This window comes from Crocodylus siamensis, chromosome 2, assembly GCF_052110815.1.
Source record: "Crocodylus siamensis isolate JL-2025a chromosome 2, ASM5211081v1, whole genome shotgun sequence".
Classification (NCBI taxonomy): domain Eukaryota; kingdom Metazoa; phylum Chordata; order Crocodylia; family Crocodylidae; genus Crocodylus; species Crocodylus siamensis.
In genome coordinates, this window is record NC_143396.1 from 86847633 (window position 1) to 86865947 (window position 18315).

General features: G+C 39.9%; 1 protein-coding gene across 15 annotated transcripts in view; it reads right to left on the bottom strand.

Annotated features, from left to right (window-relative positions):
• The window catches only part of RAPGEF2 (Rap guanine nucleotide exchange factor 2), a 309133-nt gene that overhangs the window by 22648 nt on the left and 268170 nt on the right, over nucleotides 1–18315 (bottom strand). For all 15 annotated transcript variants that reach the window (XM_090036273.1, XM_090036269.1, XM_090036271.1 and 12 more), the window contains 4 exons: nucleotides 13292–13538; nucleotides 8291–8448; nucleotides 980–1220; nucleotides 387–770 (listed from right to left, as the gene is read on the bottom strand). In XM_090036273.1, the coding sequence (XP_089892399.1) occupies nucleotides 387–770; nucleotides 980–1220; nucleotides 8291–8448; nucleotides 13292–13538 (1030 nt within the window). The remainder of the gene's footprint in view (nucleotides 1–386; nucleotides 771–979; nucleotides 1221–8290; nucleotides 8449–13291; nucleotides 13539–18315) is intronic.

The following is an 18315-nucleotide window of genomic DNA, read 5'->3' on the forward strand; positions in this document are numbered from 1 at the left end:
AATCATGGAGCCCCTGATATCCCCAAAGCAGTTTTTTCTTGGGGGGAAGAAAGCAGGGCTCTCTCTTTCAAATTAGGCTGTAACTCTGACTTTGCCCTTGTCCAAACCTTTCCTATTTCATCAAATTCCTCCCACAACACACAAAATGTTTGTACTCCCCAATACCAGTAATCTCAATATTTATAAATGAAGTAAGGGTTCCAAATAATATTTCAACAATAATTTGAATGCCATTTCAGTCTATTTTTACAGACTTGTGCAAAAAACTGATGTTAACAGTTGTAACTGGATTCATTTCAGCTTAATACAAGTATTTACTTTGCTTGAGATACAACTCCCCAATAACAGACTGAATTCACAGTAAAAGCTACCCTTCCCTCATTTACCTGATGATTGCAAACATAGAGTTGAAGTTTTTGCATTCCCTGCAGTGTAGTGCTATCTTAATGAAATGTTTAATGATCTTCATCCTTTTTAGCTGGTTGGTTTCTCTCAGAATCTCAGATGCTACCCAGAATGTTTCTTGGTTTATTACTTCTTCAAACTTTTTCAGATTAGCACATCCTGATTTAGATTTGAGTTTAAATAGGTCATCTATATATTCTGTGGGTTCAATATTACGGAACAACTCAAAGTTTCGCATGGAGAGCTGCGTAGCCACCTCCACAGTACTAAGCTGCAACAGAGAAATTTGGCTTTCCCTTAGTAACTCCTGAGCGTCTTCATCTGAACACAGGGTTTCTGTCTCCATGTTGTTTTTCAGATAATACCTGTAAAAAAATTCAAATGACAAGAGACTTGATAAGGATATCACATACTTGTGAAAAGTATACAGACCACAAATAGCATACTCTCTAACACACTTAAAAGAGTGCAAGAAGTTGAATTGAAACACTCGCAGAATAAAAAAAGATGACGTTACAACTGTTCAGACACAGATGCAGCACAGTTCGTACAAAATAAGTAGGCATTGTCCCACCTGCCACTTAGCTGTATTCTATCAGCAAGCTTGGACAGCTGATCTGGAAGCCTCCTTTGCTTGATTACACCTTCTGGAGTGACAGACACTTCACACAATGAATATGCATCAGGGGTAGCAGTGAGGGCAAACTCCCGGATTGCCTGAATGACCACTTCCTTTGCCGTTGTGTCCTTACTAATCATAATGTAACGACTTTGCTGATCTGCTTTGAAAACTCTGAGGACTTGGTCTGGTAAGTCTGAAGAAGAAAAATGTGTGCTCAGCAGCTTAATAAAACAGGTCAGATATAAATGAGAAAAGACACGTGATGCTATTACAGTTACTTCCACAAATGTATCAGTACCAGTTTTCATGTTTCACCCTTTTTTCCTCCTGAAATTACTCTGATATTAATAAGACAAGACTCACAAATGATCTCTGCTTCATGAGTCTAACGTGAATTTGAACCTAAAAACCTGTCCTACAAATTTTTAATCCAAGACATGCTCAAATAGCAAAAGCCAGCTCACTCTCTCCTACTCATGGTAGCATACCCCAGGTTTAAGAACTACTTAAGAGAACATTTAGAAGATTAAGTGTGATATAAATAATATATTACAGATACAGGGGATTCCTTGGGCTATACTAGAGGTTCCCAAACCTTTTCTTACTGAATACCCCCTTACAGGTTTATCAGCTGCCCATATTCCCCTACCACAATGTTTTATATTATAACCCCTTAAATGTCCATTACTACTATAACGAAAATTAAATCTGCAAGTACACAATTTCTCCCTGATGCCCCTTAAGAGATTTCCCAAACTGTGGTACGTGTACCACAGTTTGGGAACCCCTGGGCTATACAATAGAACACTTTTAGGAAGTCTGAAGTTCCTTGCCTACAAACTGGTCCTCAGTCTTAATAATAAGTCTACTTAAGATGGTCTTCACCATCTCTCCCTAGTCTTAGACTCCTATATTGAGAACACAAAGACAGCATGCTTTATTTTCTATATAAAAATTCTGGTTTCCTACAAAGTTTAAAGTTAGTAGTAGTAGTACTTAAATTTATACCCCGAGCGAAACCAGACAGACTGATGGTGGCTTGCCGTTTTCCTCTCAGCTTAATCTTCAAAACAGGAAGCAGAGATCCTTCCCAAACTTAAAAAGTTTTAAGAAATACCAAGATCTGGTTGTAAAATGAAGTACCCAAGAGAAGAAACCAGAATCTCAAATCTCTCTCCACAGTTTGGGATATAGGATTTATGGTGATACAAGTCATAAATATAAGCACTCTTCAAATACCTAAAATAAGGAACTTCAATAAAGTAGGCTGATTTCCATAGGTGCTGGCCTCCCCTAAATTATGCTCAGGTGAAAGGGAACTGAGAACGGTCAGCACTTACGAAAATCAGGCATGAGCATGTTTGAAAATGTTGGCCATTTTTAGGTAGAATTCTTAGAAATTTAATTCCAGGACAGCATGTGCCCCTACAGAGTCACAACTGTTCATATTGGAGAGGTATACATATAAATGGCAAGCAAGATTCATGGGTTAGTAGTCAGCTACGTGTGGAAATATTTGTAGGCAAAAAATTCAATGAAGTTGTGCATTTATCTTTTTGTTTAACTTTTTGAATAATTATGTAACAAAACATTAAGTATAAAAAACCAAAAATAAATAAAATAAAATTTTATAAATCAAGACTAATAACTTCCTCCTCATTTTAATAAGGAAAATATTGGCCTGAAGAACTGAAAGGGAGACACAAAATACACATTCAGTATTCAAATTTTTTTCTTAATTTGTTTTAATAGCAAAAATACAATGTGAGCAAGGCTGTCAGAAATTCTTATTACTTTTAAGATATTTAAAAACGCCAGAATTCTAAAAACATTGAATTTGAATATCTTTAAAGTTTGATGCTAACCTGAAATCTGGAATTGAACCCTATTTTCATGATACTAACAATATGTGGCAGAAACAGATCCCCCCACCCCCACAAAAAAGCAAAGGTTTATAAATATTTTGCAGCTCTTTACCAGCAGACTTATTATGAAGAGCACAATTGTAAAGTAACCACAAAGTATTTTATTTTCACTGCTGTTACTTTAATTTTTAAGTGATTATTAAAGTTAATATCTATTTTTAGAGATTTTGCTATGCATTTAAATTCCTGTTTAAACTCCTCTATAGAAAGAAGCTACAGAATTTGTACTTTTATTCTGAAGGGCATAAAGGTTATCTGAACAACATGAAAATAGAAGGCAGAGAGGAGTCTTCTAGGTCTACAGCTAAGAATGATACTTTAATAGATGGATACTGACAATCCAGCTGTTGGAAGAAAATGCTTACTTTGGAAACCCTGCAATCTTATTTGGCAGCAATTTACAGAAAAAAAGAATTTACCATTAGAATTGGATGTGCACTACATGTTTATTTTTAAATTACTACAAGAAACATGTATTCATGAACTGAAGTGCAGAAGTAAAAGTATAATAATTAAGCAGTTTTACCTCACTGTTAAATGTTCCCAGACTAGTCAATCTTGGAAACTTGAAGGTTAATTGCTGTTACAGATGGTTGATTTTAGTAACATACTGGGACTTAAGCATTCTACTTTATCAAATACCTTCAAATAAGCCAAGACCTTTCATATTTAATATGACATTCTGAAACTTGACAAACAACAATGAAAAATTGATATATTAATCTGACTACTTCACTATTTCCATATTTATTAGGATAAGTCAAGGCCAAGTTTTAGTCTTTCCTTTGTACTTCAGATCAATTACAATTATGTAGTAATGCCTTTATGTAACCATATTTCTAAACCCAATTTAAAAATGAATGTATTATAATCAAAACGGAGCACTTGCTTGCTGCACCAAATAAAGAAGAAGCCTGGACAAATAGACAGCTCACTTTTTCCTTAACTCAGCTGAGTAAGGGTCCATAATGTTTGAAACATTACTTGACCCAGCTGTCTTCTTTCAGTGGCTAACTGGGGCAGTTTCAAGTACAGATCAGTTTTCTCCAGTACTTTCTGGGCTTTGAGGAGATGCAGGAAATAGACTTTGGGGAGATGGAGGAATTAGACCCTGCAGGGAGTGTCTCAGAGAGAAGTCAATAAAGAAGAAAAATTCTCAAATACAGCCCCATTCACCCATTTTCCTTTTCAAGGAAAGGAAAAGAGGTAGGGAAAGGAAAAGAAAGTCCTTGCTACTACCCTGAAAAGAATTAAAGTCATAAGAATGAGATAGAACACAACTATGGCAAAAGATCAGTTCATTGGCTTGTCCTTGTCTGAATGAAGAACAAAACAACTTACTCTGTAGGTTTAACAGCCACAGTATAAAGGATATGGCAGAAACACTTCTCCCCTGACTATCACATGGTAAACAATTGCTTCGATGGATGTAGTATCAGACTTGATTGATTTAGGTTAAATGGGTTTATTGAACTTGGGTGCACTTTATTGAACTAAGGTACACAATAAAATCATCCAATGGCTTGTGTCTGTAAGGCAATCATTCCTACAATTCTTAAGGTATCCAATGTACTTTGATGTTTTAAGCAGAAAAAATAATCAATTACTTTAAAGCACTTGATGTATATTTTGAAAAAGCTTTCATAAAAGTAAAATACCACTAGACATAGTTTGATGAGAAAACAGTAATTCCTTAATACATGTACAGAAAAGAGGATGAAGGGCAGCTGTAATGCTCAACTGAAGGCTCAACTCACCTCTGCCATTTCCAAAGCAAGGGCAAAAATAAGTGAATACTAACTTTCTTTATCTCTTTATTTCAGTGAAAAAAACTTAATTTTGCTAATTTTCATTTCACAACATAAAATGGGTTTGATGTCTATGTACTGCAACAGTGATCTCTGGTTAATTAGCCTATAGGATAATTTGCTAGTATGGTTTAACTTGCTGCCGTTATCATTCCCCACCAGCTGCTCCCTCCTTCCTTCCCCCACAAACTGTCCTGCTTCCCACCCTGCCCCTCCACAGGAAATTCATGGTAAATGGTCTATGCTGGATCATTCAACATTTACATTTCCTTTGGTGGAGCAAATTGGACAATTAATGGCACTACTACAATTGCTACTACTGGTAGATTGCAAGGATGTTTGTAGGTCTGGAAATGAGGTATTTATTGTGCTTAGTGCTGCACATACATGTAGGAAAAACAATCACTTCTGAATCCTCCCTTAAAAGCAGGGATCCAACCCCAGGACATGTCCTTAGCACATGATTAAGGAGTCATGCTTTCTCTCCCCCCCCAGTGAATCTTGCATTCTGTTGCACTAAGGCACAGTTTTGAACAGGATGGAAGGCACCCCATTCCAGTCTAGTCAGGAACACATGATTAAGACACACTGTTCAGATAAGGGAGATGTGGGTTAGAATTCCCTCTAAGGTTCAGGTGTGCAAAGTCAGGCCTCTTATTACTTGTGTGAGCACTCTAAGCATTAGGTACTTGCACTATCCCTTAGGACAGGCATGCCTAATCTGCAGTCCATGGGCCAGGTCTGACCTTCGGCATCTTGTCATCTGGCCTGTGAATTTCCAACCGTGGAGAGCCCACGGGCCGTGACCCTATGCCCTACATCCAGTGTGCGAGAGAACACAGGACCTGATCTGGTGCATTGGACTGGGTTGAGCTGCACTGCTCAGGGTCCCTGGGTACTGATCTAGGCATGTGGGGCCTGCTGGAGGCATCAGTCTGGATCCAGGCATGTGGGTTCTGAGGGTTGGGGTCCTATCTAGCCTGTGGACTGACCCAATGACTCATTTGACGTGGAGGACCATAAGGTTGAACACCATTGTATTAGAATATTCTTTACTTGCTCTGTTTTAAAAAGAAAAGAATAAACTAGGTATTTTTTTCCAAAAGGAACGGATTTGGCACCTAACTCCATGAAACGGTTCAAAGCTGTTAACACCTCTCTGACATAGGCACCAACCTGCCAGCCAAAGTAAGGCAATAATCATATCGATATTAGCGGATACTCCTATAAACTGTTATGATGCAACTGTTATGTTTGCAGGATTCTGTAGCAACACAGGTATAGCAAAACCACCACAACTTTAAGCTCCTTTCAATTCAGTGTCTAACTAAGGACAATTTAACTAACCTGTATCTACAGGATCATGCATATGTAACAGTTGAGGCAAGCTTTTAAGCGTCAGCTGCCTTTCTTCTTCCCAAGTAGTTAAAAGGTAGACTTGTCTATAACCTCAATCATGCTATTTTCAGGAACAAGGGAATCTAGCATTTTCATTGGCATTTAGTCTGCTTGTCGATTTTACTGGTTATGGCTAGGTACACCAAATGCTCAGTATGTTCACCATTATGAATCCCATTCCAAGGCATTTGAATCCTTTTGTGTACTACATAGCAAAGCTGGACACCTAAGTCAGGGCCATGGACTCCATTCTGGGGAGAAGAGGGTCTCAGTCACCTGCAAGTTAGTCATGAAAATCTCAGCAGCAACATATTCGGATCTCTTTGTGGATCTTGCCTTAAGGGACTTGTCCAAGATGACCAAAGTCTATGGCTGAAACAGGAACTGAACCACAAATGAATTTGAATTCACTGAGTTCAGTTTAAGGACTTCCTCCCTCCACTGAAATGACTGTAGTCTATTTCAGTATATGAAATCTCCTGTGGGTTACTTCAGACTACTACAGTCTTGAATGAATTATTGTCCAAAAGATGAGTTTGGAGATAAAACAAAATCAGAACATATCATGTATGCCATACCCTAAATTACAGGCAAACCATGCATTAAAACAAAGGTGGATTTGGGGGTGGGGGGCGGACGGCGGACGGGGACCTGCACTGGTGCACTTACAACCCTTTGGTTCCTGTTCCAGCCAAAGTTTAAAACTGCCTAACAGAGGCTGCAGCATTTCTAGACAGGCAGTGCTAAGAGAGTCAACTAACCTTATCCCTCATTATCGTCTACCTGATCCCTTCTAAACCATTCATTCCACAGGTGTTAACAACCTCTCTATGTACAGCTCCTGGCAATGAAGCTCCTATTTCACAGCCCTGCAGATTGTCTTCAACTCATTCCAACATAGCTTTATTCATTTTTGCTTCAATCTTAAACTAAATAACACAATCCTAGGCTCCTAGTATATCAGTAAAGCTTCTATAGTTTCATAGTAGCTAGGGTCAGGAGGAACCTGAACAGATCATTTAGCCAGACCCCCTGCCACATGCAGGAATGAACGCTGGGTTCACAAGACCCCAGACAGATGATCATCCAGCCTCCTCTTGAACTTGCCCAAGGTAGAGGCAAGGACCACTTCTCTGGGAAGTTGGTTCCAGATTTTGTCCACCCTAACTGTAAAATATTGCCTTCTGATCTCTAACCTAAACCTATTCTCCTTTAGCTTATTACCATTGTTCCTCGTCACCCCAGGCAGTGCTGGGGAGAAAAGAGCTCTACCTATTTGCTGTTGATCTCCCTTGATGAGTTTGTAGGCAGCCACCAGGTCCCCCCTCAGCCTTCTCTTGCTGAGGCTGACCAGGTTCAGGTCCCTCAGTCTCTCCTCCTAAGGCCTGTCCTGCTGCCCTCTCACCAAGCGGGTGGCCCTCCTCTGAACCCTCTCCAGGCTGGCCACAACTCTTTTGAAGTCCAAGTGCGGCCTGACCAAAGTCGCATAGAGGGGGAGGATCAGTTCTCTGGACTGGCTTGAGATGCACCTTTGCATGCATGACAAGGTATGGCTGGCCTTGCTGGCTGTGGTCTGGCATTGGCAGCTCATGTTCATCTTGGAGTCAATAATGACTCCAAGATCTCTTACCGCCTCTGTGCTTTCAAGGAGGGAAACTCTTCTAGTTCATTTTTAAAGCCTCAACATCTGCACACCCACTTTTCAAATTCTAGATCCACCCATTCCACCCAGTAGAGCACCCAGAACACCAGCAGACTCTCCCTATGCCTAAGGAAATGTGTTTGTGCCTGAAAGCTTGCAAAGAAAAATTTTTCCAACTATTTAGTTGGTCTAATAAAAGATATCACCTTTACCCAAACAACTTTGTCCATCTATGTCCTTAGACCAACATGGCTACAACCAACAACCCTAAATCCACCCATGCATTCAACTTGCATAAAAAGAATAGAAGCGCATAAATGTTTATCTTTATGTGGAATTAACTGGAACAATGTGACCAGGAGCTGTAGGTAAGAGACCTATATGGTCTGCATAGATGTGGTCAATATAAACTCATGTGCACATCCAAAATCTGAAGGGCTTTCAGGAAAGTTAATAGAGGGTTTAAGAAAAATAATAAACCGATGCTCACCTGGAGTTGTGTTGAAGTCTAAGATGCGGTGATGTGACTGCAATAAATCTGGATTACTAGATGACAGCGTTCCACTGACTGGTAGAGCAGGAGGGATGTGTTTGGTTTGCCTCAGTCCTACAATACTGTCATCTTGGGACTGGCCAATTCCAATATCGCTGTGCCATAGAAAGAAGAAAGAAAAAAAACTTTAGGACTTAGAAGTGTTCACATTTTTGTTTATATTCACAGAAATCACTGATTTATAGTTAATATACCCCAACTAGTACTTACTATATAGTTTCTCTTTGTGTTGTTCAGCAGCATCCAAAATACCATAGAACAATTATATTAGAATTGCTTTGTCCTTTCTAGGTTCTATGGAAACAGCTTTGTTGGGTTTTTCTTACCATTTTTGTAATGGCAGGAAGAATTTATTGAAAAGTTTGTGAATACTGTGCTTCTAAAAAAACCTAAAACTTCAGCTCAGTCTTCTCTCAACTAATGATATCTAGCTCATCTTATAAATGAATGCCTTATCCCAGAACAAGCACTGCATCCTACCCTTCAATCACATAGCTCTAGAGGGTCTCAAAAATGCTGGCAGGTCATGGGTAGAGATGGGGTATCTGATAAAAGTGGATACCAATCCACAGATTACTTGCATTTCAGGATGTAAGGTGCTAGACCTAAATAAAGAGTACAAATACAGAATGGGAGATAACTGGCTATATTACAAAATTCTTGAAAAGAACCTATAGGTGTTGGTGGATCAGAGTCTTGATCTCAATAGGAATCAGCAATGTGATATAGTTATAAAAAAAAGGAAATAAAAATTGTGGGTGTATCAACAGGAATATTAGATGAAAGACACAGGAGGTGATATTGCCACTCTAGTCAGCATTCCTTAGGACTCATCTGGAGTACTACATGTAGTTCTTGACTCAGCATTTTAAGGAGAAGTTAGGGAGGGTCCAGATGCAGGCAACAAAAGTGATAAAGGGGTTAGAAAGTAAGTCATACAAGGAAAGGTTGAGAGAGCCAGGCATGTTTAGCTTGGAGAAAAAAAAGAATTGGGGCTGGGGGGCATCACAGTAGTCTTCAAATATTTGAACAAATGTTCACTTTTGCTGCAGAAAGCAGAACACAAAACAATGGCTTTAAAGTTGCAGCAAAGTAGACGAAATTAGATCTCAAGATAAAAACTCTATTGTTACAATACTAAGGCAGTAGAATACATTATTCAGGAAAATTCTGGAATATTTTTCATTAGAGGTTTACAAGAGGAAGCCGAATATGTATTGGACAAGGATGATCGAGTAGTAGCACTCATGCAGGGGGTTAGACCAAATGACCCTAGAAGTCCCTTCCCATTCCATGATTCTAAATGGACCTTACTCAGCAAAGGAAAAACTGGAGCCAGTGGAGAAGGCTGAGCCAAGGGGTGTCTCAATAGCTAGACAAGCTGTGGCTAACCCGCAGTATTCATGCCACAAGTAGCATGGGAAGTCTCTGCATTTGGCATATGACAGACTGGAGAGGAGATAGGCTGCATAGCAGCTGATAGGGCAGGAAGCAGAAAGCAAAGCAGCAGATCAGGCAGGCAACACAGGGCAAGAAGCCGTAAGAGCAGAAGATTGGGCAAGAGAAAGGGACCTAAGTGGCACTAGAAGAGGGCACAAGGTTTAATTTGTGGCATGCCTGCCAAAAAGTTCAATCCTCAGCTGAGGGAGACTATCGAAGAGCAACGCTGGTCAATTTACTTTAAGAAGAAAACTGAACTTCAAATAAAATGTTTTGGTGAGTGAAAGTCAAATATTAAATGAGAACACATTTTAAAAAATAGATACCCAAACACATAGCAAACTGGAACTTGAACTTCATTTTGAATTGCCATGCACAGGCATCTAGCCTAAAAAGAAACTGGCATACCTACAATATAAAAGGATGTAGGAGCTTAATTTTAAGCTATGTTTTAGAAACCTTAGCCTGCTAGTCACAAATCAGAGTATCTACATTAAAGCTCTAAGGAACTGACTTAGTTTATCATAAATTGCATTTCCATTTTAGATTGTCATATTACATTTAGTTATACTCTTCTGTGCTTACAGAAGCAGCCATTCAATCAACATTCCCCTCCTGTCCTATTTCCTTATTTCTAGTGCTGTTCATGGCAGATCTGGGAAACGATCTGGTTAGCACTGGCAATCTGAGAAGCAATCTGGTCAGCAAATGACTGAAGACAAACCAGTGCTAGTATCAGGTACCACAGAATAGAGTCCCTTTGGCTGCAGATTGATATTGATGTGGATGAGTGACAGTACTGAAGCCTGTGGTTAGAGGATGGTAGAGGGAAACAGCAGTGTTTGTATGGACTGAGTAACCCCTTTGCAGAAGGAAAAAAAAAGGTTTCTCCCTCGGGTCACAGGAAATGTGCTTTACTTCTGCAAAGTCAGGTTGAGGCTATGTGATCAAAGCAATTTTAAGAAAGACTATATTTTCTCATGCTTTAATAATGGTAGAAACATGCTGAATCTTCTGCAGGGATCCTATTGCTCTCTGAAGCAAAGCAGGAACAAGCTACAATTTATTTGATGAGATGTCTCTATGCCATATGTTGGCAACATTTTTCAGTGGTGGACCAGAATGATCCAGCTTGGATTGAAGGTAAACGGGAACTATGAAGCCAACTGCTGCTTCTCTCTGCTGCCCAGTCATGGTGCAGCATGGGAAAAGCACCTGTCCATCCAAACACCCAGCTGCTGAAGCCTCCACTCTGTGCGTCACATGCAGTAGCTCTGCAGGCCAGATAGGTCAGTAACCCCTGCTCTGCGCAAAGCTTAGTGTGCAGTGAGCAGCAGCAATGGCAATTCAAGAGGGAACAGTCAACTCCCCTACCACTATTGAACACATTTTGCTATGTAACCACAAGGACATCAATACTGCTGGATGTATTGTTTTTTCAAGTACAAAAACAATGATCCAATCACTTCTAGTCATAGCAACAACTGATGGTATTTTTTCACAGAAAAAGGTGTCAACTTCAATATTTTGGCTAAATACAAACTCATATAATTATATCCTACCTACTTCATAAAGTCCTCCTACAGTTTCAACTAGATACTGTACTCCTTTTCCTTTCTCTCCACTTGTATAAATTTTACCATGCATTGTTAAACATGCTGTGTTCTAAACTAGAAGTGACTTTACTCAAGAGGATCAACGCAGATCAAATTAATTCTGATGTTGTAAAGATTAAAAAAAAAGTTTCAAAAGTGCTATTAGAATCTCACATGAATGGTAAGATACAAGTACAAAGCATTTACTTTAAGCCCAAATGGAAGCTTGGATAAAATTAAAAAATAATCAGTGAGATCCTGATGGGTTGTAAACAAAAAATAAACCCAAGAAAAATCAGGCTTATGACTAGTAACACTATATGCAATCTTGGGTGCTTCCACAACATACTTGTTCTTGCTGTTTTTCAAAATACTTTATTTGGTGGTGGTGGGGAGGGGTGCTGGCAGGAAGACTGAGGCTTAAAGGGGGGGGGAATACATTAATTTCAGTTACTTCTGCAATTTTTCAGTGAGTGCTGAGGTACAATTAATACAGAAAGAACTAACAATTTGAAGAATATACATTTCCTGCCTGAATAGCAAGAAGATCTTTATTTACTTATGTTTACTAACTAGTAAATGACCTCTTTGAAAGGCAAGACAGTAGGCATTAAATTGCTTATGTGCTTTCTATTTGAGGTTTCCAAAAAAGAACGAATGAGGACTTGAAGTCCCTTGTGACACTGAAATGCTGTTAATTATTAAGAAACCCAAGTCAGAAGTTTGCTGGGAGTGAAGGCACGTATTTGAAAAGCTACATCCCACACATCTCTATGTGGGAATCACACTTTCACAAACAGCTGAAATGTCAATGGGCTTTAAAGACCTAAATTGTTATACATAATGCAGGGATTAAGACTAGCAAAAAGAGAAAGGGATTTTAAGGTCAACCATATTGTTTTTCTGGCTTTTACTAGTCTTCTGAATAAGAATTAGGAACTGCAAAGAGAAATTGTGTCACTTTTTTCCTAAGACAGTTTGATACTATTAATATTATTAATATAGAACAGTGCAAACAATAAATATAGTTCAACAGAAAACTAAAAGAGCATAAACATGCTAAAGTATTATATAGTAAAGGGTGCTTAATAATTAGATATTAGGAAAAACTTTTTTTAATATGGGGATACAGAAGGGAAGTGCTGTTGGTTCTATTGTATCAGCAAATTTTCCTTTGCTAGGACCTAGTATATTTGGTGTTTCATGTTTTTCAATTCCATATTCCCCCATTCTCAGGTTAGAGTAAGACCCCACCAACTCCACCAGTAAGACTTTAAAAGAGACTCAGTATTGGTCAGATAAGAGTTTTTCACCACCACAATACATCCCTTCTCACCATGGGCTAAGAAGATCACCTCCAAAAGATGCCGGATTAGAAAAGATACACGAGGTATACAACTTAGCACCTGCGTAAAATATATCCAACTCCATTGAAGGACATGGGTTTAAATCTGGTTTGGGGATTTTGGCTTTGTTTGCCCTTCTAGTAGCATGAAACAACTATCACTGGGATGGAGAAACACACACGATCGCTGCTCAGAACCCACTGCAAACAACTTGCTGGCCCAACTATACTCACTAATATCAACCATAATTGCAAAAGGACCTTTTAATACTTACCATGGCAGAAAGGTCAAAATGTAAAAATGTTTAAAGCAGAATTTCATTAAAAACAACAGAAAATAGTAAGTGCTAACATCAAGTATGATAATGTTAACAGCATCAAGAGTGTGCGCATATTTGCTACAGGAATAACAGCCAAGATTAATACCTGTCCAAATAAGGTACCACACAGTTCATAAAGAAAGCAAAAACAGTTCTTTTTAAAGATTTAACATATCCTTCTGCTTAAATATCAATAGTTAACAAATGAAGCATTTTACAGTAAATCAAAAGTGCTCACTTGTACGGTTTCTGAGGCAGGATACTGATTCGCGTTTTATCAAGTATCTTTTTTAGTTTGTTTCGTCCTCCAACTGTGTTGGCTTTACTTTTCTTATTAACTTTTTCTAGTCCTATCACCTGCTCCACATCAACAGCAAGGTCTGGAATGGAGTAACGACTTGCTTTTTTAATATCACCAATTTTAGGCAGGTGGGGAGCACCATTTCTTTTCTCCTCTGACAATCTTGTTAGAAGTTCCTTAAAAACTGCAAAGGAAATAAAGGTTTAATAATGTGAATTAGAGGAAAAAAAGATTCTCTCTGTAACATTTTTTTGTGTTAATTACTACGCCAAACACTGCCCAGAACACTGTGACAATATAAAATAGAAAACAGGGAAAATGACCCAGCATACAGGACATGAATGCAAGACCAAGTCAACAGTGTTGGTGGGAGATATTTGATTTCAACCACTGGATGGTGTTCCACAAATGAGGAATTGTGGGGAAAAAGACCTGGTCTATATCAAACATCTAACACATTCATAAACAGGAAGCAGTTGAAGTCACTGTTTTGGTCATGGATTGGACTGGCATCATAGATCTGGTGTGAAAATTGCAAGGTTTAGCCTATGCAAGAAGACCAAGCAGATTAAAAAAAAGGAGGTGGTATGCTCTACATTGACAATACAAACACTTGTTTTGAATCTCAAGAATGGGTGAAAGGCATTTTTGCTGGTTGTCTCTGAATCAAGCTAAAAGGAAAAAGAACAGGAGTGATGATATGCTATGCGTCTATAACATCACCGAATCAGGAGGAGACTAACAAGAATTCAGAAGGTGGAAGGTTACTTGGGTGAAACCGACACAAAAAGCTAGAAAAAGTCACTTTTCTATGAAAAAGGAGCAGCATAATAAACAAACAAAATAAAAAACACCATAGGTTTCAAACTCAGAAAACTGGTAAGTACAGCATATTAGTAATAATATTTAAGACAAAGAAAGGAGCTCAGGACACCTGGCAGTTACTGAAGGAGAATATTATATGCACAGGAGCAAGGAAAAATAGAACATACAGTAAAATATCAATATGGCTACATCAGAAACTCTTTCACTACCATAAAAATCCAAAAATAATCATGCAAAAAAGGAAACAAGGGCACATGACTAAGTGGAAAAGGAAAAAAAAGGAAGCATAGGAAACCAAAAGGCAGAAAGACTAAGGCACAAAGGTAGTGTCTATACTAGGCCTGTGTGAATAGGGAAGTATTTGATTTGGATTCAGAGGACAGCGATTTGATTTGGAAATTTGGATCATTGTCCCGAATTGATTTGGCTGAATGGGCTTTGGAAGATTAGGTACCGATTCAGAGAGATTCGGTGATTTGGCCATAGACTATAATATCCAATTACTGAAATTCCTATAACTTTGTCATTTTTTGGCTGATTTGGGTGCAAAACAGCAGGCATGGTAGTCCCTTCTGAGGGCATGAAGCCTGCCAAATTTCAAGGAGATAGGTGCAGCGGTTTATGGGAACCTTCCCCTCGAACTGCTGAAAGCAAAACTTGTATCACTTGTGTGTGTTAATGAAGATTTGGATGAAAACAGTGGGGATGGTAGCCTGTAACAGGGGGCCTTCCTGGTGCCTGTTAGATTGCCGCCTGCCCACCTGTTTCTGGGGCCAGCTGCCCACCCCTCTTTTGCTCAGGAAGAAACGCCTCACAAAAGGAACAGAAAGGCTGCAGACAGAAGCTCATATACTGTTTCTACGTCCCTCTTCCAGAGCACAGTAATTGGAAGGGGACTTAGAGAAAGATCACAGTCACTGGCCAGCTACAGACGTCAGTTTTTCCCCTTCTGCTCCCCTTCCCTCTTTTCAGTTTTTTTTCCCCTTGAAAGGCTGCCTTTCGAATCTCCAAATCGATTCCAAGGGGTTTTTTGGTCTCCCTATTCAATTTGGATTCGGTGATTCAGCTTCTGAATCGGGCCGAATCTAATCAGTGACAGAAGCTTTGCACACCCCTAGTCTATACGGCTTCCAGGGAGCTCTTGAATGTCACTGAGAAAAACATTGTATCCACCCACACCTTCTTGATCTTCATGTGCCGGTTGCAGAAATGAGGGCATGAAGCTGCACTGGTGTCACCTGTATCACCACAATATCTGACATATTTGAAACTGTTAGGTTGCCCTCAGAATAGGCTTGTAACTTAATCTGGGGTTTAAGTGCAGAAATCAAGTTGGTAGATAAGGTGGCGCATATCAGTTATATGCTTGAACAAATCAGCAATATAGACGCATCCAAAATGAGATACAAACTAGCAAGAGACATAAAAGATTCTATACACTAGTAGAGGTAGAAAGTTATAGCTGTGATGTCCAAGAAATATTTGAGGGGTGAGGATTTTTTTGTGCTACCTTTTATTGGACCAAATATATAGTTGGGAAACTTCTCGGACAGCTCTTGGGTATGAAGAGCCCTAATAAATTTGAAACCTGTCAACATGTCTATGAAACCATAACAATCAATTGCCCTCACACAACAAGAACATCAGAATTAATAGATGTGATGCATGTATATCACAGAACCTGGTATATCTCATACACAGTGTACCAAAAAAACTAAAAAGATACCCCAGGAGCAAAAATTCTACCGAAAAGCAAAATTTCTGGACTTAATACAGACAGAGGCGTTAAGGCTTATTACCACTAATAAATACTGCTACTAAATCTACCTCCACTTGACAAGTAATCGTTATCCTCTTCCATCTTGAACCCTCTCCCTCTTCTCACTAATCAGATTGCTTAGTCTACTGCACTACTTTTGTCTTGTATGCTATAGACAGAAGTTACAAAAACTGATTTTAGTGATCAGAAACTGGCTTAAACCTGTAACAGAACAGAAGTTCAGTGCACTTAAACTGCTTTCAAAATGGCCAAAACTGGTTTAACAAACCTGGTCAGATGTACTATCCGACTGAACTGATTTAGGTCAAACCAGTTTATGGAACCTCTGCCCTAGATCTCTTCCTGGTGCAAGTTAACTCTCAGTCCTCCAGCATCACAGGATGCTCTGCAGCCCTGGGCTGTGCTACCTGCCAAGCAAACTGTGTCCGGGGTCCTGTGCAGGAAGGGGAGGGAGTTTAAATGCCCCTCCCTCCTCTCTTATGCCAGCCGCTGGAGCAGCGAGTGGGGAAAGACAGGCAGGACCCCTGCCAAGTAGAGCCCAGTTGGGGTCCTGTGTAGGTGGGGGAGGGGATTTAAACCCCGCTCTCTTCTCCGTTCAGCATGCTGACCTGGGCTGGTGTCTGGCCACAACCCCCGCTTGAGCAGGGAGCTGAGTAAAAGCCTGCTCCACCCCTGCCAGGCAGATCCTGGCTGAAGTCCTGTGTGGGCAGGGGAAGAAGTTTAAACACCCGTCCCCTCTGCCTCAGCATGTCAACCTAGGCCAGTGTCTGACCTGCTTGAGCACGGTAAAAGCCTGACAGGGCTGCTCTTCCCCTGCCAGGCAGACCCTCGTTGGAGTCCTGTGTGGGCAGGGAAGGGGTTTAAACATCCCTCCCCTCTCCTCTACCTCAATATGCCAGCCTGGGCATGCCTCCCTCCTCCCCCCCCACCCCTAGTCCAGCAGGAAGCAGGGGAAATGCCTGGCAGGCGCCCATTCCCCCACCCACCAGCATACCCTGGCTGGAGTCCATGCAGGCCAAAGTGGGGTTTAACTCGCTCCACCTCCCATCATACTCAGGGAGCCTGCCAGAGCCTGGCCATGTCCTCCCTCCTCTCCCTCCCAGTTTAAGTAGGGAGAGGAGGAAAGCCTTGGAGGGCTTCTCTCTAGCCTTCCGGCCACTGCCAAAGGGAAGGGAAGGCATACTCTAGCCCTTTCCCCCCCCCCAGCTTTTAGCCTGAGCCACCACAGGTGTGTGGCTGTATTTGCAGAATCAAAAGTAAATGTCTGTTCACTTTCTTATCGGTTCAATCTACACAAAGTTTGAATCAATTCAGCCTTAGGCTTTTTGACTGCCTACACTTAGCCACTAAGGCTCCCGATAACAAGTCTTCACTCCTAGTTTGCAGCTGTTCTCCACTTCTCCAACCAAACTGCTTTCATTTATATGGAGTCTCTTCTTTGCTCTTTTGCTCAACCTATGTTAGCTAGTTTCTCAGTCCTGAGGAGGGTAACCTGATGCCTGAAACCTGAGTCTAACAGCTCTTCCAACTATTTAGATGATCCAAAAAGGATAATCACAAAAAAATCTTGCCTGTCATTCAATGCATTAGAAGTAAATGTTAAATATAAAGCCTACTACTTAACGGAGGAAGAGAGCAAAGAATGTATAAGAAAGAAAAAGCAGAAGTATTAAATGTTTTTTTGTTTCATTTCACAGAAAAAGTTAACCAAAACCAGATTTGTAATTATTTTTAACATGGAGATAGGACCACAATTAAGAACAGGGAAAGAGCAGTTAAAGAATATGTAGGGAATGAATTCAAGTCAACAGAGCCAAGTGACATTCAAACTAGGTTACTTAAAGACTAGTAAGGGAGTTTTGTAACCATTAATGATTGTTTCTGAGAACTCTTAAGATGAAAGAGTGAAAGAAGGGAAGTCCCAAAGGACTGGAAAAGGGCAAAGTATCTATTTTTACAACAACAAAAAGGTGGTTTCAGGGATGAAAATAAATACCCAGAAAAGTATAGAGTAGACAGCCCAACTTCAATCCCCTAAAAGATTCTGAAAGAAATTAATTTATAAGCACCTAAAAAATAAGGTGATAAACAGGCAACAAGGATATGTTAAGGTATTGTGTCAAACCAAGCTACTTTCCTTTTATGACAACATAACTTAGTGAATAAGGGGAAAGCAGTTGATGCAATAGATTTTGACTTTAATAGGACCTTTTGACATTGTGCCACATAACACTTATTAACAAACTAGGGAAATCTGACCTAGATGTAAATCCCCATAAGGTGGACATATAAGTGGTTAAAAAACTAGCTGATGAAGAGATGTTATTAATGATTCACTGACAAATGGGGATGATAG